The 27181-nt window shown below is 31.6% G+C and overlaps 1 protein-coding gene across 2 annotated transcripts; it reads right to left on the bottom strand.

Annotated features, from left to right (window-relative positions):
- Positions 1–91: 91 nt before the first annotated feature.
- LOC139512058 (WD repeat-containing protein 37-like) lies at positions 92–21532 on the bottom strand. Of its 2 annotated transcripts, XR_011662149.1 has the most exons (13): positions 21434–21532; positions 11980–12173; positions 10853–10923; positions 10055–10153; positions 7887–8069; positions 7254–7435; positions 6184–6244; positions 4782–4967; positions 4132–4270; positions 3180–3314; positions 1161–1275; positions 250–454; positions 92–207 (listed from the first exon to the last, which is right to left on the bottom strand). XR_011662149.1 is itself a non-coding variant. In XM_071299380.1 (12 exons), the coding sequence occupies exons 2-12, from the start codon at positions 12111–12113 to the stop codon at positions 329–331; spliced, it is 1431 nt and encodes a 476-aa protein (XP_071155481.1). In that variant the 5' UTR covers positions 12114–12173; positions 21434–21532; the 3' UTR covers positions 92–328. The 2 variants fall into 2 exon arrangements, 1 of the variants encoding a protein (XP_071155481.1); XM_071299380.1 differs by having other exon boundaries at positions 92–454.
- Between the last annotated feature and the right edge of the window lie 5649 nt (positions 21533–27181).

Below are 27181 nucleotides of genomic sequence, written 5' to 3'. Positions count from 1 at the left end.
TAAGCATTGGTCTTGCTACATGACTGGGAAAAACACATTATTAACCATATTTCTATACTCCCCGTGATTGTTAAAACAAAGATAAATACACAAAGGAGAAAACAAGCAACTATAATGTCAATCAATGTAAGCATAAAGTCAGATATCTGTTGACAGATAACAAATTATATCCACTGTTAACTGTTAATAGATAACAAATTATATCCACTGTTAACTGTTAATAGATAACAAATTATATTCACTGTTAACTGTTAACAGATAACAAATTATATCCACTTAAAGTATTGCACTAATCACACATATGTATTTTTCTCTATTTCAAAGTTTTTTATTCTTTACTTTGAAAATTAATAGTCCATCCTAGTACTTGTCTATCAAAACCACATGAGAAGAGATTGCACACTGTGTTTTCTGTCTCAGACCAGCATACTGATGTCACCATTTTACTATGACCCTGAAAAAAATAAAGCAAGATTCAGCTTCATTAAAAATTGGTTTTTATTCCATATTAACCATCTCTTTCTTGAACCTTTGAGTAAAGTTAAAACTGTAAAAGTCAATCACTCTGTTGTTATCTACAGTTCCAACTTCCAAATTCAATAAATGAACAACTTAATAGTTACAACAGTGAATTTTAACCATTTTAAAATATTCAAGTGTGAATGTGTGTTTCCAGGAATATTACTAATTTCTGTAATGTGAAAGATTCTAATTAAAGAACTTGCACATGAAATAAAAATGTATGCCGGCATCTTTTGATATACTTTATTAGTAAAGTCAACACTTATCACATCTCATTTTGGTTCAGTGTTTTCAATATATTTAAATTTGTATTCACAGTATAGTCATCCCGTGGTTTTAATGTAGCAAGTCAAACTTAATTCCCAATGTACATGATGTATTGATCAAAATCAGTAAGACAGTGGATACATTATTATTCATTGAATACCAAGTTTTGTTGATTTCTTAATTACAAATGAACCTTCAAATTAAATCTTCATAGTATAGCAAATTTTCTATAGGCTTGTATGAAGACTTCATCAAACCTAGGCAATTAAATATCCACAAACAAATACGTTTTTGTCAATCAACAAAAATACGGTACCCACAAAAATTAATGAATCCACACGTACAGTAACACAATAGCAATCTCAACAAACCTGTCTATTACTTCTTGGCAACCTTCCAATTCTGTTACCATGGATATCATACAACCTTATATGTCTGTTATCATGAGGTATAGCTATACAATTATGGCTACCTGATACTGCTAACCTATAAAATATTTAAAAAATATCATAATAATTTTCACAATCAAAACAATTATTTAATGTCTAAATATAACACTAAGATGTGAGATGATTGCTAAGGAGACAAATATCCTCGAAATACTAAAGGACTAGTACTCAATCATCAACAGCACATTATACTCCCTTCATCAATAATGTGCATATTGCGCCAATGAATAACTATGTACAAAATTCAAATGAAAACTTAAGGTCAGAGATAAGCCTTACAATTATGACAATTATGACAGACAGCAACCAATCACAATCACTGGACTACAGGATCCTAACTTTGAAATGTTTCTTCAGGTGCATGCATCTTATACAATTTCCATGGTGCAGACTTATTTGTGGATCTTGTATTGCTGATCATTTTTGCCATTCAAAGTTTCTGTCTTATCTACTAGAATTTTTAAGATATGAGGCAAATATACAAAAAAATGGTAAAATTCACTATAAATGACATACAATAGAATTTTTTTTCAAAAGTTTCCTTAAAAAAGTATAAATTTTCTTATTTGACCTCTCTTGACAGAAATAAAAATGAAATAAGACAGGAATTTGATGTTCATGTTCAGTAGTTGTTGTATGTTGATGTGGTTAATAAGTGTTTATTATATCTGGATTTTTTAAATAGATTAAAAAAACTCATCATAGATACCAGGACTAAATTTTATATATACGCCAGACGCGCGTTTCGTCTACAAAAAACTCATCAGTGACGTTCGAATCCAAAAGAGTTAAAAAAAAAAAAAAAAGGGCAAATAAAGTACGAAGTTGAAGAGCATTAAACCATTGGTTTTCCCGTTTGAATGGTTTTACACTTGTAATGTTTGTGGACCTTTATAGAAGAGGGACGAAAGATACCAGAGGGATAGTCAAACTCATAGATTGAAAATAAACTGACAACACCATGGCTAAAAATGAAAAGACAGACAGACAATAATAGAACAGAAGACACAACATAGAAAACTAAAGACTAAGCAACAGAAACCCCACCAACAACTGGGGGTGATCTCAGGTGCTCTGGAAGGGTAAGCAGATCCTGCTCAACATGTGGCACCCGTTATGTTGCTTATGTTGTTTCAAATCCAATAAATAGTCTTATTCGGTAGGTTACATTCATGAAAACAGAGGATATTGTAGTTAGGACATAAGGAACATATCTGATATCAACTGTGAAATGGTTATTCCATAACGGTCAACCAACTCGTGATGGCGTCCATAAAATTTACAAAGGGATGATTTCAACTTCGCCATTTGAAACTCTTGGTTTAATAGCTTCCTTGTAAGCAGCAATCCTCTATCAAGGAAATCATGATAGGAAATACAAGGCCAGCTGTTAATTGTGAGCCAAGGTTCTGTGTTGAGGACCGTTACATACTTTGACCTATAATGGTTTACTTTTATAAATTGTGACTTGGATGAAGAGTTGTCTCATTGGCAATCATACCACATGTACATCTTCTCATATCTATAAACTTTTTTACTTTTGTAAAAACATGAGTAATTATATTTCAAGATAACATAAATTTGTTCATAGAAATAAAAATACTTATTAGATTGCATTTCTGGATTGAAAGTTGCTCACTTAATTAAAAATCTAGACCAATTGTATTCTGCTATTAAACAATCCAAGATGGTGGAAGACACACACATATATTACCTTCAAGTGTTATTCTACTTCCAATGACTGTAGTTGTACTTTCAAAAAGAAGTATCTTAAATTATGAAAAGTTTTTAAACTTTATTATAAGTGCCTTCTGGTGCACAAAAGTTTTCATATTTCTTTTATTTGTCTGACCTTTATTGTTCATGAGAAGGCCAAATGAAGGTTTATCAAAAAAGTCCCAAATCTGGAATCCAGTTAGGAAACCTATGATTTGTAATTACCTATTTACAGATGAGTCTGTTCTAATGGTTGCTATGGGTGATCTCATGTTTTTTAGATCCCATACTTTAACAGTTCTATCATCACTACCAGAAACAACATTTTCACTTCCAGCAAAAACAGCACTTGTTACAGGCCTGAAATATATAATCATTACTATACACGTTATTGTCTTAAAGCTAAAAACATAAAAATTTACATCAATTTTCACTTAATCAATTTTTCTCTGCGTTGAAGACCCATTGTTGGACTTCGGCTATTGTCTGCTATTTGGTCTGGTTGTTGTCTCCTTGACATATTCCCCATTTCCATTCTCAATTTTATGCTTGTTTAATCATTGCTTTTACAAGACTTTTGAATATCTTACTAAAATGACACTGCATAGATATATCATACAGATTCCATAACTTTATATTATGATGATTTTGTTACTAAGTCTAAAGGAATAAAATGAATCCAGATAAAAAAAAAACAAGTCAAGCTGGCTCAAATATTTTTGGGAACACCACTTTTTTCATCATTTTAGGTTACTGAAAACTAGCTTCTTTCAAAATTGTACAACAGGACTACGCAGTATCATGGCAATATTTTTCCCAGCATATAAATATAGAATTTATGTCATCTCTATTCACAGAACTAATCCATGAAATATTCCTACAAAATAAAATAACATCCTTGAAAAAGGATTACTCCAAATGCATTGGTGCATAACCAATGTTGCAAGCCCCCAAAACACAAACACTCTCAAATTGAAGTAACAAAACAAGGTCCAACCCACACTTTTTCAGAAAATATGATTAAATGTCAAGGATTAAAACTTAAATTTTTAGAATTATCCATTTTGGTTATTTTTGCTAAATACAACAAAAAATTCCTCCTACTTCGTAATATAAAATATCTGTCCTTCTCTGGGGTTTAATGTATTATAAGCAACACAATCTAAGGCTAACGTACTGTGAGTGTCCCTGGAAGACATTTACAAGAAGATTTGGATCCCTCATATCAAACAATCTGAAGGTGGTGTCCTTAGATGATGTCACAGCCAATCTCTGTGTAGGATGAGCTCTCACATCAGTTAATTCTTGGTCATGACCTAAAACAAAGTTTAAAAAACAATCAACCCATGTTGCACAACATTGTAAGTTTTGTGATGAAATTAAAGACTATGACACAAAATCAATACACACAAAGAAGCTTAAGGCATAGTTTTTGCTGTTCGTCATCTCAAAGCTTTAACACAGAGCAAAAAACACCTCACTGCAAGTTTAACACATTCCTAAGCACCAGTTGGAGCAGAATTTATTGCAAACTAACAATCATCCCACTTTTGTGAATTCAAGAACAAAACCATAGAGTAATTAATATCAATAAATTAGTCGCCAAACACCCATGTACTAAAGTATGCAAAAGCAATACAAACATTTAGACAACCACAGGCCACTTCAAGATAGATGTAAGATAACTTGGCAGGAATTGTTTAGTTGAGACCATAAAAAAAAGATTTAAGTACTGTTTCAGTTTGCCTATGGCTACCATGTTACACTTTTGTCACAAAACCTTTTTTTTAATTTAACTTAACTATAAGTTACATGAAAGCAATTTACCAGTTAATGTTATGATTTGTTCCCCAGTATCTGCATCAAACAAAATGGCTGATCTATCCCATGATGCAGTTATCACCTGACTTCCTTCAGCCATCCAATCAGCAGCTACTACGACTCCCATGTGACCAGACAATTCCATAGTTGGTGTTCTTAATGTGCTAACCTCCTGAATCTGATCACACATATCTGTAATTCAAATTAATGAATTAAACCAGATTTTTTTTAAATGAATAAAGCATATTCTATATGTACTCACAAGATATCTAAAACCTTATATCCCAAGTTTCAGCCATTAAAATTTTGAATTTTGTTTGTCACATGCTTTCTTAAGAACTTTTTCATTTTGAGAAAGTTCTTGAATCAAACATTATACATTCATTTTCTCTACAATTATTATATGAATAAATAAATAAATAAATGAATAAATGAAAAGGAAAGTCAAGAATCTTACAAACAATTTATGTGAATTGTTCAAAAGTTAACAAAAATGATACACCCTCAATTATTTCCTGTCTTTATTTGTCCTCAATTTTGAGATAAAAATATTATGTGCTTGTTGCAAATATTTTATTGCTTAAAATTTGATGACATTATCAATCTTTATAACAGTATGCAAAAAGGTTACATTCATTCATTTAATAAAAATTTACAAATTCTATTTTTAATTAAATACATTGAAATGTCTTGCCTTTTTTAGTATTCATGACTGAATGTTATCTTGAAAGTTGTTCAGATTAAGGTTTTACTACAGGTCTTACAAAAAATACAATATCAACGATTTTCTAAAGATGATGTCAATGTCATTTGAACCCTCCTAGATGGTCACTGAACCATGAAATTTTGCTTAAAGCTTACAGGCACATGTCAGAGGGAAGATTTAGAACATACTTTACCTGTGTACAATATATCTCAAAATGTGTGCTGTGACCACCACCACATAAGCAGTATGTGACCAATGCTGGCAATTGTAATAACCTAACATTACATTATATAAAATTGTTTATTAAAGTGGTTTTTTTAAAGAATTTTAGTGTTTATGATAGATAAATCTTCAGCTTGACATACCAGTATGGTATAGATAATTGTATATGATAATCTATTGACAATTAAATGTCTAGACTTTTTTTTCTCTGTTGCTGTGAACATATTTTGTTGTTGCTGTTGTTGGATATCAAAGGTTTTGGTGAATTCAAATTTTAGTAAAAGATTGGAAATGGAACGAAAAAGTTAAGAAACAATCTACAACTTATTTACATACAAACAGGTTTAGTAAGATGAAGACAATCAATTTTTTTAAAAAAGGTTTCTAACATTCAAGTTAACCCAACTAATCAATCACTAATCTTATCTTTAGTTTTCTCAAGGTTCAGTTTAAAGAGATTTCACAGTAAAATCTATTTACCATCAACTACATCTTCTTTTTCTGATCCATCAATATCATCTTCTCCTGAAGAGTGAGATTTCTGAAAAAATCATTTGGTCTAGAAAGTACTGTGGATTTATTGTTGGATATAAGCTTTAAGTGAATCACTAATTTAAATGCTCAACTAATTACAAATTTTCGATAGAAATGAATGTCAAATCTGGCTAAACCAAGAAATCAAATATCCGTGAAAATGCCAGTGTTTATCAATCTACGAAAATTGATACCCACAAGAATAAATCAATCCACAGTATAAATAATATTGGCTAGCATTATTCTCTATATATAGGGGGTCTCATTGGGGGGTTCCGATCCCGGATCCTGCTTACTGTTTTGTCAGATTCCCGTATCCCGCTTACACTATGTATGTAAGCAATTCTCATTTTCTTGTCATTTCCCAGGTCCCGCTAGACCTCATTTCCCGTTTTCCAGAGACAATAACTTTGATTTTCACGTGTCACGCTTACAAAAAATTGGCAATCCCGCATTAAGCTTAGATCCTAATGAGACCCACTATATATCTGATTTAATTATGAGTGATGTGTAGAAGAGTAAGTGAAAATAATTGACTGGTAATATACATAACACATATCACTACAGCTATTCACTACAACAATACACAACAATGCCTTTGGTAATAAATATCCATTTTGTTTTGGATATTTTTTGTATTGGTGAAAATTGGATTCTTGTATCATCTCTTATTTTTATTGGCTACTGGTTATTTTCTCATACATTTTACACCACATCTTTTTATAAAAAAAAATTGTAAGGTGTTTTGCAGAACTCGGAGTCTTCTCTGAGATTGCTGCTGTCAGTGTAAAAGAATAATGTTGAATTAAAAAGTCAGTCTATTTATCAGTAAAAATACAGAATTTAAAAATAAGCTTCTGTCCAAGTTTCACAAGCAAATATTTACTCATATATCTATATATATACACAAACTAATGACTTCTATTAATTTTGTTTGATCAAGTGTGGATCTATTTCCAAAAATAATGTTTTCTCATTTCTTAATTGATTAAATTGAATCATGCAATAAATCTTACAACAACATTCTGAGACAATGGACTGACATGTGCTCCCCAAATATGTGCTGTCTGATCTCCAGAACCAGTTAAAGCCAGTTCCTGGTTTGGATGGAATCTCATTGAGTTGACTGACCCCTGGTGACCAATGTATTGCAATAAACATTGATTGGTACCAATGCACCATATTCTTGCAGTGTTGTCTAAAATATAGATGTATATTTGTCATTATTATTGGCAGATGTAGAGGTTTATTTATGGTTTAGAGTATTTTTCCTAACTAAGATTCAAACCTGTATCTAATGGGAAATATGTACTCTTTCTATAAAAATTATTTTAATGCATTGTTAAACGGATATCTCATTTTGCCCTAAATATGCAGCTTGCCCTTAATAGGCAGCTGTCATTTGTTATATAGATCCAACAGAATTTAACTGTGTATTTGAACATCACATATAGTAAAATCATTTGATTCCAGTATGCAAAACATTTACCTTAGTTTTCATGTATTTTGTTTTTCAAAATAATCAATGTTTTGATAGAAACTAATTTTGAATCATGCTCGTTAGCTAGTAACCAAATTAGCAATAAGAAAAGCATTATTTTAGAAACAACAAGATTAACATTTAATATTGTATAAGTGTAGAGAAAAACCTGCTGAAGCTGTTCCCAGGACTGGTTGACTTGACCTTGACACGCTGACCTCCCACACACCATCTCTGTGACCTCTGTAACTTCTCACAACAGAATAATTAGGTGAAGGATTTCTAAAACTGGAAACAATTTTGCTGGTAGAAGCTTTGTAGGTTGTCTTTATCTTCTGTGATATTTGTGTAGCTGAAATTAGAATTCAAATAAATAGTAATAACTCAACTGTGTTAAAATGGTATATTTACAAATCAAAGTGCTTGTAAGCACTGGAGGCCTAGGGTAAAGATTGTTTTAATTTATCAGTGAGAAGTAACATAACACTTTGAACTATAAAGGAAGCTTTGGTTGTAGATGATTCGACTACAAAGGAAGATGACTCCAATTTTTTAAATTTTTTAATATATATATGTTGTGTACAAGTTATCATTTTGTACAAATTATAATTTGTATTTTGACTGTACAAATTACAATTTGACGAAAATTCACTTATATGTCATACTATGAATTTTTGTGAAAAAGACTTGATACACACCATTGTTATTAAGTGACCATACAGTACATCTCATTTACAAAATATAAAATTGTTCTTTATCATTAGTTTGTGCAGGTTATTGAATTATGACATCGGTAATTGCATCTTTTGACTTTCACACTTATCTCTTCTCCAATACTTACTTTGGGGTCAATTGCTTTAATAAGTTGCCAAAACTAAATATCCTAGGATTTATCATTTACAATCTTTTATCCATTTACCCAAATGATGCAATAGTGTAAACATGGATGGCATTGTTGATCACAAGGAGAAATTTGTCCAAAACGTTCTGAACCTAGGTAGCAGGGAATAATGCACAAAAGAACATTGATTATGTGTACACCAAGGAAAATCATAATGTGCTTATAGTTAAATTGGGTAAGACACTGATATTGAAACACCGAATATTCTTGCAAGGAAGTGTGCACTGTGTGGGAAATAGATCCAAGACTAATATCTTACCGCAAAAACAACCAGTAACTATCATAACTTGTTGTTTTTGGTTAATGTCATTATACATATTCCTCTGTATGATCATGATGATTGTGTCCAAACCTGTCCTCGATAAATCTTATGCGTAATTGTTGAATCTGGAGATTTGGGTTACCAAATCGAAAAGCCAGTATAAATTTTAACAGGATATTTATCTATTAAAGTTAAACTTAAGCTCTGAAAGACACATGTTTATTCACAGCAACGGTCCTTGAGCTTCAACTTTCGCTATATGTGAAGCAGTTAAACAGACTTTAAAACAGGTTGTCATGGGTTTCTTTCAAGTAAACGCATAGGCGGGTACAGACCTTTTTAATGTAAAAATGTGAAAGTCAAAAGACGTTGTGCAATTCCCAATGCCATCGCAAACGAATGATAAAGAATTATTTTAGTATTTGATAAATATGGTGAATTGTGTGGTCATTCATTAGCAATTCTGTAGTGTGTATCAATGCTTTTTCCACCAAAATACATGTTATAAAATGTTGTACAAGTTATAAGTGAATTTTCGTCAAATTTTGTACAAACTGTAATTGTACAGGCCCTTTTAGTACAAAATACAATTTGTACAAAGTCAAAATACAAATTATAATTTGTACATTTTTTTTGTACAAAATGATAACTTGTACACAACATATATATGTCATTTTTTGTACATAAATTTTTCAGTTTTCTTATTTGAATTGTTCTACATTAGATATTTCAGGGTCTTTTATAACTGACTGTGCAGTATGGGCTTTGGTCATTGTTGAAGGCCGTATGGTGACCAATAGTATTTAATTTGGTCTCTTGTGGAGAGTTGTCTAATTGGCAATCATACCACATCTTCTTTTTTATATATACAATGTTTAAGTTAGTTAAGTACATACTATTCAAAACTCATATCTTTTCTTTTTTCATAATTCATAGTGAAATTTATGTATCTGATTTGTATCACTAATTCAATATATTCAAGTTAAACCAGTTTGTGATATTTTATTACAATTCTACAGAAATGTTCCTTGTAGAGACAGTAGAGTGCCTCCCCATGCCTCAAGTTTAAGTCCTTATAATATACAAGATAATGGAGTGTGTGTCCTTTTTTAATATTGAGAAATGTGAACTTTTCAAAGAAAATAACAGAAGCATCTACAATAGAACACAATACCTCTTTTAGGTTTGCTGGCACCAAGATCTGGTGCATCCAGACTATCTGTTAATGTCTTTTCACTTTCAAGTCTTTCTAGAACTTCTATTCTTTCACTTACTGTAAAATAATGGATCAAAATAGTAATAACTCAACTTTGTTTAAAGAATATATTTACAAATAAAAACCATTGATATTAAACCCAAACAGAGCTGTTCAAACAAATGGCAAGTGTCAGAAGTCAATACTTTTCTGGTGTTTAAGTAGCTTGGTTAAAGTGACTTAACTTTAATATTTACTTGAGTTCCTTTTAGACAATTTTAAATTCAATATTTTAATTCCTAATATTAACCCTTTCCTACATGATTTTATTTTTACATACTAGATTCGCATAGGATTCTTTCAATAAAAAAAAAAAATCATCAGGTTTAAAGTATTGATGCATTGTGAAAACAAATATTTCATCAATGAAATTAAATTCAGATATTTTCATGGATATCCTTTTCATATTGGATACAATTTTTTCTAAGTCTGATCCAGACATTTTGTAGTCAAAGCATTTCAACTGAGGTACTACACAGGCGTCAAAAGGGGTCATTATGGAGTAAAGGGGGTGGCGTCAAAGGCGTCAGTCATAATGGAGGAAAAAAAAGGATTTTTACATTCTCATCATTTTTGGTCATGGATGGATGGTTTTCTCATTTGGCAATCATACCATATATCATATATATTCGTTAGTTATATACTTGAATTTATTTCTGCCGTAAACTAAAATACTTTAACAAATCACAATTAAATATACCATTACAATAAACTTACATGCCTGGTTTTCTGCATACAAACTTTCAAATTCTTTTTCAATCTGACCGAACAAATTGTGAAGTTTTTCTCTAAAAAAAAGAGATTTTAAATGCATTCATATATCTGAAGAAAACTGGCTCCTTAATATAATTAACCTATTTCTGTACAATAAAAAGCAAGTCATTAAAGCATGCACTTATGGCCTAGTAGAATTTTAATATAACTTTCTGTAGTATTTTTATAATATGTATATTATTGAAGAATTTCATTTTTTTTTTTACACCTGTAACTTATAACAGTTAGTGATCATTGTTGTAGGGTGATTGTACTGCAGTAAAATTGTTTACATATATTCCAGGTAAACTTCTCAATTCTGAATTTTTTAAATAAACCACTGTAATTAAATCTTTGAATATTGTTTTTCTTAGTACAAATATTGATTTTGTAAAATTAAAACCATAATAAATATTATTATTATATGGTTATACACATTTGTTATTTCAAGGTAAATATGTACTACAATCTGTCGATATTTTTATTTTGGCATTGCACAAGATTATGTTTTTTTCTGAAATCATCATGTAAGGGAAATAACTCATGTTAGGGTTTAAATAATTCATAGTTTCAGTCATGTAAGTATTTTGTAGATCTTATATTGCTGATCATGATATCTGATTATCTGTATCACTACAGCATATATTAAATCAATACAAATGAGTATTACACTGTGACCTTTCACTATAAGGCAACGGAGATACAAAGAAGCAAACTGTAATTACCTTTCAATGTCATACAAAAGTGGAAATTCAAAAATCCAATGTGCCAATCTGCTTTCTTTACAAGTACATGTAGTTTATAAATCCTTACTACATGTAGGTAGATAGAAGTATTTGTATTGATTTAATATATGTTGTAATTGTATAATGATACAGAATATATCATGATCAGCAAAATACTTTTAAATGATCCCAATTATCAATTAACCCCTACAGGAGTTATTTCCCTTACATAATTGCCATTTATCTTAAAAACTCTATAGTAAATAGCAAGAAACTGTAGCATGATAATTAAAGATCAATAGAAGATAGCTTTAAGAGTTCCAACATTCATCAAGTAATTAGTGATAATGAAATAATTCAACATACCTTTGTTCTGTAGGTAAGAACCCTTCGCATTCAGACTCATATCTACTCATTCCTGTCACATCAGTTCTCATTTGATGTCGTCTATTTCCTCGTTCCAGCTTCTGTTTTGCTTTGTTTGCATTATCTCCAGGCATGCTCAGTTCCAGATCATATATCTTTTACAAAGACGCAATCTTTTGTCTTCAATCTATATACTGTAATGAAATTAGTGAATAATGAATTACTTTTGGTGTCCGATTATTGTCCTAATCATATCCCCTGGAGTGAAATGTGTTGAAAAGTTCTCAATTATATCACAGAAGAAACTCATTCATTTCGAAGGTGAAATTAACAACACAAAAGAGTATGTAAATGACAGAAATGTCCTGTTCCAAGAATGAAATTGATCTTTAAAAGCTTAATTCTTCTAAGGGATAATTAAATCATCCTTGCAAAATAAATCTTATACTTAATTCTCAAAGAAACCAATAATTGATATATATCTACTGTGAAAACTTTTCTTCTTCAAACTCAGCAATAAGTATTGATTTCTTGATTCGTAAGTTTAACTAAGAGAAAAATCAAGTATCCAAATATAAGACTATTAAAAATACCCTGCACATAGCTTATCTATCATAGAAGAGGGGGGATAGGAGGGGTCTTGATCCCGAAATCCTGGACTTGAAAAAACGAAATCCAGAGGTCCCGAATTTAAATAAAGCAAATCCCAACATCCTGAAATCCGAAAAAAAGGATTCCCGGATCCCGAAAGGGTCAATCCCAAAATCCCGAGCTTAAAAACACCCGATCCCGGAGTCCCGATAAAGGTTCTATCCCCCCTCATAGAACCAAAAGTTTCCAATATGTAATTAACCTAACAAATATTTAATCATTACCATAATTACATTTTCATCTTTCACCTGCATGTATACTTGTGCTCTATGACAGAAATATATAAACCTTTTTATTATGATTATGACAAATTGAAAAGAAAAAAATAGCTCTATTTCATGCAGTCATCTTTTAATTGCTTAAAGAACAAATGAAGAAACATATTACATTTTGTAGTTTACAAAATACAAATCTTAGTTCACTATCAGCAGGTGATATCAGTAATTATTTTATATAAAAAAGAAGATGAGGTATGATTGACAATGAGACAACTCTTCACAAGAGACCAAAATGACACAGAAACTAACAAATATAGGTCACTGTACGTCCTACAACAATGAGCAAAGCCCATACTGCATAGTCAACTATAAAAGGCCCTGAAAAAAACAATTCAAACAAGAAAAGCCTAATTTATGTAAAAAACAAGAATGTGTCCTCAGTACACGAATGCCCCACTCGCACTATCATTTTCTATGTTCAGTGGACCGTGAAATTGGGGTAAAATCTCTAATTTGGCATTAAAATTAGAAAGATCATATCATAGGGAACATGTGTACCAAGTTTGAAGTCGATTGGACTTCAACTTCATCAAAAACTACCTCGACCAAAAACTTTAACCTGAAGCGGGACAGACAGACGAACGAACGAAGGAACGAACGGACGGAAGGACGAACGGACGCACAGACCAGAAAACATAATGCCCCTCTACTATCGTAGGTGGGGCATAATAAATACACGGAAAACAAAATTGTAACACATTAATAACAAACAACCACTGAATTTCAGGCTCCTGACTTAGGACAGGCACATACATAGAGTTTATATAGCTCGGACAGATAGTTATATAAGCTGCTATTAGCATGATTTGTGCATCATGTAAAAGAATTTAGCAAATGTTATTGTTATATTAGCCCTGTATTAATGCCTCATAACCTACATTTTTGCACATGTATAGCAAATGTATAGGGCACACATACAGCATGGATTTAATCTTAAGATGAACTTTTAATTTCCCAGCGTTAAGATATTCAGTCAGAATTACAAGTATTTACTTTGACCCTCTGACAAAAATATAAAAATTTCAAAATATTTGAACCAATCGTTTTATCAGAAAAATTACACTGGTTATATAGCAGTTTGACAAACACTTATGTGTTCTCTTCTTTTCTATCATTCATACCCATGATTGTTTGACAAAATTACATTTATGTCATCTTTTTTTAAACGTGTGTACATTTGCTACTGTGCCAAACGATATTACATACTATAAATTACAATAAAAACTTAATCACTTTAAATAGTTTTCTGTTTTTATTTCAACTTCCTTTCACATGATCAAACTTTATTATTCAATTTCTATATCATTATTCACCATGTTCACTAGGAATCATTTATACACATTTGTAACTGTACTGAAAATGATATATTAGAAAGTAATATAATATGTATGTGACCAGTTATTTAGGGGATTAAGATCAACAAACCCAGCATGATGCATAATCTGGGGTAATTGACATCAGCATGATGTCTGATAAGACCACAGCTACAAAGTAGCTGAAAATTCGGGCTTATGTCTTAGAGTGTAGGTCTCAGATCACAATTGATTCCCTTTGTTCGTGGTCTAGGAATATACATGATATAGTTCCCAATCATTATATGGGGTATTTCTTCCCAAGTAATCTGTCTACTGTTTTCTTTGAAATGTTTACTATTTGAGTGGTCCTATCAGTTGCATATATATTTAAATAAGTAAAACATGTAGAAAAATGATTGTTGAAAGTGAAAGTAGTGATTTGGCCAAAATGAAAGTAGGGTAGAAATCAGCCTTCGTCATTTGTTCAAGATTCAAATCCTACCATTGGCATGCTAATAGGGCCCTCAAAAGAAAAAGCACTGATGGATTGTACTGGGACAAGCATATTTTATTAGAATAATAATGGTCTATAAGCAGTTAAATTTATTTCATGTTTGTGGCGGTGCAATTTTTTTAATTCAATTTGACTTTAACTAAAAAATGCATTGTAGCCAAGGGGAAGAATAATTGTGTTCTGAGGCCTGTAGCAGTTTGACAAACACTAATTTTGATCATTGAGAAGCTTAATATTCCCTTAACAACACAACGTAATTAAAACGTATAGCAGATTTTACAGAGTTATCTCCCTGTAGTGTTAGGTACCACCTTAAACATCATATTTTAGACAGTGAACTTTTTTGTTGCATCTTTTTTCCCTACATTTGTCATTTCTTAATGATTTTGTTATGGTCCGAAAAATAAATCTTCAGGCAAGTGTAGTTTACTTTTCATTGAATTTTGACAATGTTTACAAAAATTCAAACATTAAACATGTTATGAATAAACTTTTTAGCATACATGGCATAAGCAACAAATTAAGTATAACCAAATTTTCAGAATTAATTCTTTCTCCATAAGAAAACGTACATTTCCAGTATTCAAATATCATGAATATACATGTACAAATACCTGATACTGTACATAACATGTTAATCAGCAGTATAATCAGTGATAATAGCTTAAGAATAAACAAATCAATTTATTACAGAAAATGATCAGGTTATGCAATTAGTATACTGTAATTTGTATCATGTGTATTACATGTTATTATTGTATTTATTAAGCTTCTGTAATTTGCTGATAATTGTAACTAATATAAATAAACCCTAGTTTTTTTTAATACTTATCAAGAGAATATACCACTGATTTTACAAGTAAAAAAGTCCCAGCTTACCTGTTCATCCTGTCATACCTTTTATATTATTTATTTATTTTTTTCTATTTTCAAACAAATCATGTAAATGATATCCCTGCTTGCATATCATATAAAGTTATAAAGGGAAATAACTGAAAAATGGTAAAAGGGATGCTACACAAATTTTTTATTGATCTGAGTTTTGAAGTAATAAGCATGATAAGTATTGTGTTTAGATCTCCATTTGGTTGCGGCAAACTTAAGTTAGAGAGCGGAAATGAAGAATTCATCAATTTTATCTTTTGAAAAGGGAAATAACTCTAGAAAAGTCAAAGTGACACCTACAAAATTGATCTGTGTTTTGTGGTAATAAGCATTGTGTATAAGTTTCATATTAAATATTTGGTTGAGGCAAACTTAAGATAGAGAACAGAAACCAACTTTGGGACGTACAGAAGCACTGACGGACAACATGGACAAGGGTAAAACTTACCAGTAATACCCCTCCACTAAAGAGGGGGCATAAAAAATGCATATATAAATAAGTGAATTTAATGAGGATTTTTCAAAATCATACACCATATCAAGCTGGGACACCAATATAATCCCAAGAGCTCTGCTTGAGAGCTTATATGGGCATGATGGGTGTCTTGGGTTGATACAGTTGTGATATTGATAAAGGACATACACTATGACACATTGTACATGTATGTATTATCTATTTACATTTAATAAAATACAATCTACATGTACACCTATAAATCTGTTTAAAATGGTGTATGGTATACATGTAAAAAAGGTGAAAACAAAACATATACAGAAACAAAAATCAACTAGGAAATAACTCATGAATAAGTGAAAAGAATTAAAGTATCCGATATAAACAGAAATAGAAAAAAATATCACAACAAGGGGACATAACTCTCAAAGGGGATGATGAAGTCTTAGGCAGCCTCATATGGTAATACATTATGATGACGTCTACCTATTGTCCAGATAAGGTCATGATATCTTCAAAAACAACGAGGGGGGGGCCATGTCGAAATAAACCAATAAAAGGGAGATAATTTCTAAAGGGGATGATGAAATCCTACACAGCCTGGGAGCTCATCTGGTAGTACTTCATGATGAGGTCTACCAATGGTCCATATTTGGTCTTGATAACTCCAACAGAAACAAGGGGAGGCCATGTCAAACAAATGCTGGATGAAAAAAAAAACATGAGAAAAACAATAAGGTCTTTCCTCGCGTAGAGGAAAGACCTTAAATATCTATCCTTTAAAGACCCCTCTAAACATCTAATAGCTGGATAGAAATGACATGGCGTATAAGCTAAAACAAAAAATGTCTCTGGGTGGTCCAAGGACACATTTATCATCCTTTGGTGATTGTTGTCTACAAATATAGTCCCTACTGTGAACTGTGAATAACTTGGATTTTTAATTTGATACACTTTCCCAATTTATTTCTTGATATTAAATGCATGAAATATTAAGAAGGGGTATGAAATTACATGTTAAAAAAATTTAGGTGCTGAATCTTTGTTAAGTAGTGATTTGGTCCAATTCAAAAAGATCAAATTTTATTACGTCTGAAGCTGTCAAACTGGACGTCTGAAGCTGACAAACTGAATTTCAGGTCCCTTAACACAGAATTGTCAATAGTTTGAGTTAGAGCTGGTAGAAGTTTCTATAATTTTAATATTATTCGTCCCACTAGTAGCACACTACACTGTAAAAAAAAATTTAGAGATAGAGCAGGTGCAAATTTTTTAATTGTCTAAAATAAATGCACTATGAAATAACTGTGATCTCGGGTCAGGTGCTGGAATTTATAAAACTTTTCAAGTTGTAGTTTTGTTAGTAACCATGGTAACCACAAAATAATTTATTGAGTAACCACTGCCATTTTTGTCAAATAATGAAGTAGTAATGATGAACATTAATCAGTTAAAACAGAGATTTTGAGAACTATATTATAAAGGTTCATCAAATCCACAGGCACTTGTCTCAGAATTTTTTTTCCCTATATACCTTAAACAAGGGTATCCGGTCGTTCCGGCCCCAAACCGATCCGGCCCTAAGTCAAAACGGCCCAAAGTCGATCCGGCCCACGTCGATCCGGCCCCAAGTCAATCCGGCCCTATAATAAAATATGAATAAACTATATTCACTATATGGCAAATTTGAACTGTATAAACGGAATTTGCAAAAAGTGTTGATGATGGATGACAACAGGTAAGCGAAGTATTGAAGTACCAGTTAAACATGTTAAAGAACTACATGTATTTTAAATCGATACGAAACTGAGTGTTAGTTTAGTCTTAGATGCATGATTTTTTTATTAGTTGTTAGTGGCTTTGAACTATAGTTATTGTGTCTATTTGTACAGCAGCTCCAATGATATTTTAAAATGTGAAGATATTTTCAAAGTTGACTTTAAATGTCATGGCGATTTTTATTTTATTTACTTCTCACACAGAGTAGCTAAATAAATATTTACAGTCCAATGGAACCGTAAAAATTTAACTCATCATTAATGTCTTGTTCATGTTGTTTAACCAAATCATTAGTCTATAATTGGTTTGTTTATTCAATAATTGTCTGATGATTGTGAACTAAGGTACAATGTAATGCCAATCGTAATCACTTAATTCAATCAAGTCTTGATTAATTAAAGTTACGTTATCAACAAGGTCTTTGTAGTTTGATCTTTTGTTTGGTGTTTATATAATAATAACTAATTGTATTATTTTTTCAGGTAACATCAGAGGCTTCTATAACACATGTTACACTTGTTTTTCTTTTGTAATATCGAAAATAGTCAATTTATTTTTCTTAACATTGACAATACTTTGAATAGTTGTGTGTAGATAAAAAAAACAAGTAATATGAGTATCCATTATTCTTTATTGCAAGAAAATAACAAACCAATGACACTAAATGCACATGTAGGTCCCATAACCGTTGACACAAGGAAAAGCCATTGTGATATTAAAAACAAACACATTCTGTCTTCTCTTTTAGAAAGAACTACGCAAATCAAACAACATTTCTCAATTTTAGAATTTTAAGAACTTAAAAGAAAAACAAAATTTGTATGTATCAGCTTGGGGATCGGCCTGTACCGTTGTGTACAAATGTATGTAGCTATTTGTTATAACACAAGATAAAAGACGTATTGGATCACAGTCAGCATTTTATGTTTCCGCAAAAAAAAAGTCTACGTTTACGCAAAAAAAAAAGTCTACGTTTCCGGAAATTAATACCTTACTTTTCCGTGAAAATAGTAACCATTCCGGAAAAAATATATTAAAGATAATTAATCTGAGTACCTTGAACTTTGTCCTAATGAAACCTGCAACAACCATTGATTGTAGTAGCATGAAATTTTTGTAAGAGCAGTATGCATTGCGCATTTAAAGTCAATTTATCTACCTCGGGCTGGAGATTTAGTCTTCCGGTTGTGCACAAATCAATAAGCAGATCCCACATTTTGATAAAAAGTGGAAGTAACACAAACACAAGAGGACTGAAGTTGCCATTTTACACCCTTGTATGGAATAGTTAACCGTGCCATCCATGCAAATATCAGTTATTTCATTACATAGACAATCATAGACATTTCAAGTTGGCAAAACACGAAAATATAACGATTTCGACATATCATCTTTCACTAAGGTGAAACTTTCATATTTTGTTTTACTTCTAGTATATTGTAGATAGAAGATCAGAACCCTTTTTGTATGATAATAGGAAATGAATAATTTATCTAACATATATATACATGTATATACATACAGGTTGATGTCTGAATTCTTTTATAAACGTTTTAATATAATTATACTCAATCTTGAAAACTTGTAATAAAAACACAATCAACCTAGTTTTCTTATGCTCATCTAAAGAAAATATTTTTCAAAGGCTTTTTTATTTTACCGTACACCGTACACCTTTTACATTATAATAAAAAAAATCATAAACATTTATGAATTACAATTAATATATATCTTTTTATTTTTATTCCTTATAAATATATTTTTTATTGGGGCCGGATCGACGTGGGACCAGTGTTCTCCCCAGGATTTTTGGATAGCACCAGGGTAACGCGTGACGAAATGAATTTTACAGTATTTTGTGTCGCTTTGCGTCGCTTATTTTTTTTCTTGTTACTTTTTGTCATTACCTGTTTGCCTTTGTTTTGTTTACTGTGGAACTGTGTTGTAGGACTTTGGGTCAGAAAATTATTGGTAGAAAAAGTAAATTAATAAACAGTTTGTATACTTTAATATCTTTGAAGAATAAATAAAAGAAAGCACAATTAGTCTTTAAGCTAAAGTCACTTCTTATATTTTGATCAAGCCATTTTGTCCCGATACTTGTAGTTACACTACACATTCCCCATAACAATGAACTTTGAACAAGATTTTTGATACAGAACCTTCAGTAAATTAAAAGCTATTTTCCATAGTTTTAGATCTGATTCTTTTAGACAACAACAAATTTGTTTTTATGATTAATACTTTGTTACAGACATGGAGAGTACTTTAAAAGAGTTTTCTATTCACAAGGTTCATCCCTAGCTTTAGTCCTGCGTGGGAATGTATTAGAGTTGTGGCAGTAGGCTTTTTAGACCTGTTACAGTCAATAATTAATAACATCGTATAAATTACCTATTTATTATAATATGTCTGTGCATCAATAATGGTATGATTCTCAAAAATAATTTGCAAAACATTTTTGTTGGTATGTTCTAAGAATGTTTTCATCCTTAATGTAACATTCTAATATAATTTTGCATTCAATTTGTACTTTATTTTTATTTGCAATGAGAAATTATATGTGAGGAGCATTTATTTGTAATTAGCAAAATCAGGGGAAGTAACTCCACAATTAATTCCTAAAAGGCAAATTATTTTGACTTGAGACTGGCGTAATAGGGTTCATTAACAAATGTCTGCTTGTCCCTCACAAGTCTGTTATTTAAATTATGATCTCTTAATTAATTAAAACACAAAAGAATCATGTACATCGATTAAATCCAATCATCAAGGTTAACCTCAACAGGTAAATCGATCACGTGGTGTAAACAATCATCTTGTCAATACTGGATTAAACTGGTTAGAACTGGTCAATTTTGATGTAAAGTTGAAGTCATCTGAAACTTTACCGATTTTAATACGATTTTTTACCGAAAACTTTAGCACCACGGAAAAAAATTATACATCGCGGCAAGAACGATACCACCGCGGCAGAAAATTATACATCGCGGCAAGAACGATACCACCGCGGCAGAAAATTATACATCGCGGGCCCGTGGTCCTTTAAGGGCCTGGGGAGAACACTGGGGACGGATCGACTTGGGCCGGATCGACGTGGGGCCGGATCGACCCGAAAGCGAAAACAAATTTCTGAGACAAGTGCCTGTGATCAAAACCTTTCAGCAAATATTGCCGTATTTATAGTCCAAATAATTATGACGTCTTGGAAGGCTATTATAATTTTTTTCTTTGACGCCTTACATCAAAGAAAAAAATTATAATAGCCTTCCAAGACGTCATAATTATTTGGACTACCGTATTTACTATTAACACCACAAATTTCACTCAGAGTACAGACAACCAGTGCACCTGCAAAGGTTTTGGAGCATGACTGGACCTAGATATATAAAAGATAATTGCATTTTAAGTTTCATAAATTTTACATCAAAAACTTCACTGGATGTTGCTACATGTATAATTTCTGTATTCATTTTTTTGGGGGCTGTGTCCAACCAAACGCGCTGGTGCCAAAAATGAACAAAAACACCCTCTACCTGAATTAACGACTATAACCATTATTAGACTTTCATAAATCTTCCTTAAAGATAAAACTTACGCATAAACAGATAAATAAGTAGATCGAAAATTTTGACATTTTAACTTCCGGTGAAAAATAATATAAATTTGGAAACAAGTTCGTATAACTACGGTTATAATACGCATATTGTCATAGTTTTAGTTCAGCTGCCAGGCCGTTGCAACTGAGCATGTGAAACCTGAGACTATTAGAATAACAAGTGTTAAAGTAGTCTCAGGTGAAACATATAAATCTTAGACAATAGAAACATCATTCTAGTGTTCAGTGTTTTAAAAAAAATCAAGTTGAGTCATATAAAAAAAAATCGTACCTCTCATATTTAAAAGCCACTGATTGGGATACATTACAGACTTAATTTGAAAATAAATGTTGGTACTTTTTTTATTTGTTTATCATTATCCTGATTTCCATACATATTTTAAACGCCAAAGTGTCAAAAGACTGAAAATTGAAATAGTAATGTTGTTTTATAAATTAATATCAAAACAGATCACAGACGAATACAAATTAACAAATGATATGAGGATATATAAGCATAATGCGAAATTTTTAATATATTTTTGAGTACACAGGGGCGTAGCTAGGTATTCAGTCAACTGTAGGCACCAATCGGCAGGGGGTCTGGGCAGAGGCCTGGTAGGGAGTTCACTGAGGGACGGAAAACGGTTTTCAGCGTAAAAAAATGTACAAAAAATCAAATTTACTTATTCATTTAATTACTTTATTTAACAGTCTGTTTAATCATGATAATTATAATATACAAGATGAAAAGTTCGAAGAATTATGAATTTTGTACCATAATATCAGACTGGGGAATTAGATAACGCAGTACAATTGGAAATATATATAAAAAAAAATTTACAATATGCATTGCCCAGCGTAGATCAGCGTATGGACTATACATTGTATATCCCTTTAACATGTTTAATTAAGCAGTACACCCTGTTTGGTATTATCATATCTAATTCCGTTCTGATTGATATATACGTTTAACTACAATAGTACATATTGACGATCCTTCATTAAAAAAATAGGCACGTAAACACTGATATTACTATATATATATTAAAACAATCCTTTTGGCTAAACATCAACCATCAATCTTTTGAATCTTAAAACTTCACCCTAGCCACACAAACACATACACACAAAGTCGATGCCTAAGAGAATTCAAGAAATTCGTATTTCTTTATATCCTCTACTGTAAAATCCGTACCTGCTAAGGAATTTGAATAATTGTTGGCTGGCCATTAATATACGCAGATCTGAGAGTACTCAAAATTACTGGAAGCCAGTTAATTGATTGATTTTTAAACATCCAGTGTTAAATATCTATGCAAGTTCATGACAAAAAAAAACAAAACAATAAATACAACTTGGAGCTAGGACCTGTAATATGTGTCGTCCAGGACGAAAGTCTGAAAATAAAAAAATGCCATGCATTGGAAAATGAGGGACTATTGGATAGGAGCCGAAATTTTGCCTTTCAGTAGACCAACTACGAACTCCTTAAAGAGTTGCATTCTCTCTACAACCATCGGATTTAATGTCCCCATTCTGACCAGACGTGATTGCGTATTTATACATCCTGCACAGCCAAACGGACGACCAACATTGGCAAGTCGGGTGAAGACATAGTGGAAAGCTAGTTGAAAACTAACAGCAACTAATTAAAAAACTCATATGTCTAAGTTGAGGTTCATTCAGGTTTTTGTTGATAGAAGTGAAATGATCTGAACCAAAGTCCTAGTTTATAGTTTCTATATAAGGTAAAATCGTAAAAACATTCAATTCTATCCAATATTCCATTCACTAGTGTACACGTCACATGTCATTCGATAATTAAAGAGTTTTAACAGTTTCAATGGCTTTCATCTACAGATAACGTTGTTTATTATTTTTGTACACATATTTTTGTATTGTACACATTAGATTGCTAGAAATCTTAAATTTTGGTTAAACTAGGTTATATTCGGTTATATAGGTTAGTTTTTATATGTGCAAGTTGCTTTTTGCCAGTTAAATTTGTTTTGTATATGCGTTTCAGTTTATATTCAGTCAGTCCATGAAACATGTGAAAGCTCAGGGCTTATGTTTGTATTAGGTTTTATACATGCCGAATTAACATCGTTCAATGTCTATACCGAGATTACCAAAGCAGAGGCGGATTTAGGGGACAGAACAAAGTGGTCGATTATAGGGAATTGCTGAAGCATGACTGTAGCAGGCCTCCTCTTAGGCAGTCAGCCCCCCTTCCCCTAATGAACATTTCTGGATCCGCCACTGTATCATGCATTTGTGGAAGGGTGAAATTTCAATGGTTTGTATGTATATAGTTTTAACTTTCAGAATTGTACTTTGATCTATATGATGTTATGGTTTTCTGTATAATAAAATTTCATTGGAACGTATTTATTGGATTTGTTTACTTATTTACAGAATAGAATCTTATGTCAATAATAAAAGAATAAACCATGCTGTTTTGTTTATCTTTATATGCTAACTAAGGTGAAGACGATCAGATTCGTCTTATTGGTAACAATAACAACAAATAAATATTTATTAATTTACAGGACGTTGTCGGCGTTGGCGTCTTCGTCGACGATCTGAAGCAATTGGTTTCCAGACAATATCTTGACAATAAGTGTATGAATCTTTATGAAATTGTACCACAAGCTATATATGGTTCCATATCACAAAAAAAAGGTTGGGATATATTTTTGGGATAATTGTCCTAATTGCTTAGGAATAAGAGATAAAGATGGAGCAACAAACACATTTTTTTATTGTTTCAGGACATTAAACTGTGTATCATAGATCTCAATGAAATAGTAACGGTCCTTACAGACAAGGTTGTATACTCAAAAGGAAGGTTGGGATTGATGTATGGGGGTTAAGGGCCAAATCGTTCATGAAATAAGAGCCAAATTCAAGGATTTTCTGGTTCAGTTCTGACATTAACTTGAGTAAAAGTCTATGGAGGTATTTGAAATTGTCCGATATGGTTCCATACCTAAAAGGTCCTAAAACAGAAGGTTGCAATTGATTTGTTAGGGTTATGGCCCGAACTGTTTAGGAAGCACAATACTTTTCTAATAATTTGTATAAATTGTATATTTCTTGACCAATTTTAATGTTGATTAATTCAAAGTCTTGATGATTTTCAGGGTTATGAATCTAGCCGTGTATTTAAATTTTGGATTTTGAGCCCTGTTTAAAATTGATCCACGTTAAGGTCCAAAAGGCCCAAAATTATAATTTGTTTGATTTCATCAGGGACTTTCTATACTAGTTAGTATAGAAAGTCCCTTATTTCATAAAAAAAATATTTAGGAGATTCGATGATATGCCAAATCATACCGCGCTTGTAGTTATTTTTTTTATTTTGATTTCCAAATTGATACACGTGGATTAAGGTCCAAAGAGCACAAAATATTTAGTTTGATATCAACACAAATTGAATATAGGACCATATACGGAATTATTTGATATGCTAAATCTGACTGTGTATTAAGATTACGATTACGGATTTTGTGCCCCGTTATTAAAGGAATTCAAATATAGGTCTTATGAGTCCAAAATTGAACAAATTAAGAGCTCAGTGCACAATACTAGTAAATAGGAATTGTAAGTAAAATCGTGGTAAAATCACAGTTAAAAGTATATACACTGAGCATCAAATAATATTTCAGAAGAAAATTATGTAGTTTGACTATTCATTATTAAATATTTTGAAAAATAATCAAGGTAAGTTTTTTTTAAAGTTTTTTTTTTAAGAAAAATGTTTTATTGAGGAATGATATTTTGGAAATTTTTTTTTTTTTTCATTTTTTTTTTGTAAATGTTTTGAAGAACTTCGTGGAAAGTTTGTTGGTATTCTTATATGCCTCGCCTGTTTGCAGAAAATTACGAGAAAAGAAATCAATTTGATGGACAGCAACATTGCAACAATTTAAAGTAGCTGTTCGACCCAAGGGTCAGGGCCTTGAAATAGTCATCAAACGTTTGTACTGAAATTAATGCTATTTTACAGAAATTATCATTTATCTTTCGCAAGTTGTTCCTATCAAACTGGGTTAATCAGAAAACTTAATAATTGTTGACGCATCCCCCTCCCTCTTATCCCACTACCGTCGCCCAACGAAAAACAATACCTATGTCATGTATTAACACAAACAACGTTTGAGAAAGGTCGTGTAATAAAAATGAGGAGACCGTGAATCTTTGACAAAGAAAATCTTGAATATATATATAATTTTTTCAGAGACAAGTTCCAGTGGACCGTGCACCATTATTGCTGTTTTTTTTTCAATCAAAATAGAGGATCTAAATGCGTGTGTTGCTCACTTAGGTCTAGGTGCATTTACAACAGGCGACAGTATGCACCATATTGTGGATTAGCCAATGATTAGAATTCATGACAAACATCTCTTTTTTGTAGATCTTTATTGTATCGTGATCATGTTTTTTAAGTAGTTTCTCGTCTTTCTAAATAGTTTTTTTTAACAATGTAAAATGAAAATGAGAGCACGGTCAGAGGCGGACCTAGGGGGGGGGGGGGGGGGGGGGGCAGGGGCTAGATACGCCAGTGACGGTCAAATAAAACATATCAGACAGACATGTACACCCTCCGAAGTATCTTATTTGAAAAAGATCAAACCACAAGAACTAAAAATTGACAAACAAACCATAAATGATCGACAAAGTCAAATGAAAGTTTAATCTGTCAGACATGTACATCTTACGATAATTTCATACATCGAATATAGTTGACCAATCGGTTTTAGTATGTGAGATACGGAAAAGACCAGAATTGATCAATTAAATGAAATTCTATACAAATCAAATTGCTTGTAAGCACAGAAGGGTAAATATTACTTTAATTTATCAGTCGAAAGTGAAATTAAATATTGCAAAAATTGTCAATAAAGTATTGGTTGTAGTTGATTCAACTACAATTCTGAACAATGGGAGATAACTCCAACTTTTTAAGATGACTTTAACAATGACAACTTTTGTATTTTAAGAACAGATATTAGACTTCTGCACCGTGTAAAAGTTATGTAATTTTCTTGAAAGGTGTAAAATCGTTTTGTGACTTGAATATCTGAGCACATATTACATTGAAAAGTTTCTGGAAATGGTCATGGATAGGATGTATAGAATGTTTTGATCAATGCACTATATTTTGTGTATCAAAAAAGTATCGATAACCCTTGGAAGAGTTAGATATCAAGTCAGTAACATAAGGTTTTGATTGCATTTCATGCAATCTTTACCCAGAATTAGTTATCCTTTTACCTGTTCTTATAATATTTGAGTATTTCAAATGACAAAACAAGAGTGCACACACTGAATATTCCCACCTGCTTTAACTTTACTGACCATTGATTTTATTTTGATAATCCTAGTCATGAAGTATAACCATTAACATATAAAACAAGAGCAAAGAAAATGAGATCAAGATAAACCCAGCCGGAAATGCATGTACACCTTAAGTTAAAATCAACCTATACAAAGAATACAGTTGACCTTTTTTTTTTTTTTTAAAGTATACAAGAAACAGACCAAACTATGCCAAATTTATATTGAACTATGAAAATGATGTTAAGGACAGATGAACCCTGCCAGATAGGCATATATACCTACAATCATTCCAAACAACAAGTATAGTTGACCTATTGTAAATAATAGAAGTATTAGAAAAACAGGCCAAAACACAAACATAGACCTTTACCAGTGAACCATGAAAATGAGGTTAAGGTC

The sequence above is a fragment of the Mytilus edulis genome, chromosome 2, assembly GCF_963676685.1.
Source record: "Mytilus edulis chromosome 2, xbMytEdul2.2, whole genome shotgun sequence".
In the NCBI taxonomy this organism is placed as follows: Eukaryota; Metazoa; Mollusca; class Bivalvia; order Mytilida; family Mytilidae; genus Mytilus; species Mytilus edulis.
The sequence above is the reverse complement of the archived record's forward strand: the minus strand, read 5'-3'. Positions and strand labels throughout refer to the sequence as shown.

What these genes read in the sequence shown, in the direction of transcription:
- LOC139512058 (XM_071299380.1), bottom strand. Translation starts at nt 12,113, where the DNA reads ATGCCTGGAGATAATGCAAACAAAGCAAAACAGAAGCTGGAACGAGGA. An exon ending in ACAGACTCATCTGTAAATAG is followed by an intron (nt 1,276 to 3,179) that starts GTAATTACAAAT and finishes AATATTTTATAG; the next exon opens with GTTAGCAGTATCAGGTAGCC. An exon ending in TGCCAAGAAGTAATAGACAG is followed by an intron (nt 455 to 1,160) that starts GTTTGTTGAGAT and finishes TATTTTTTTCAG; the next exon opens with GGTCATAGTAAAATGGTGAC.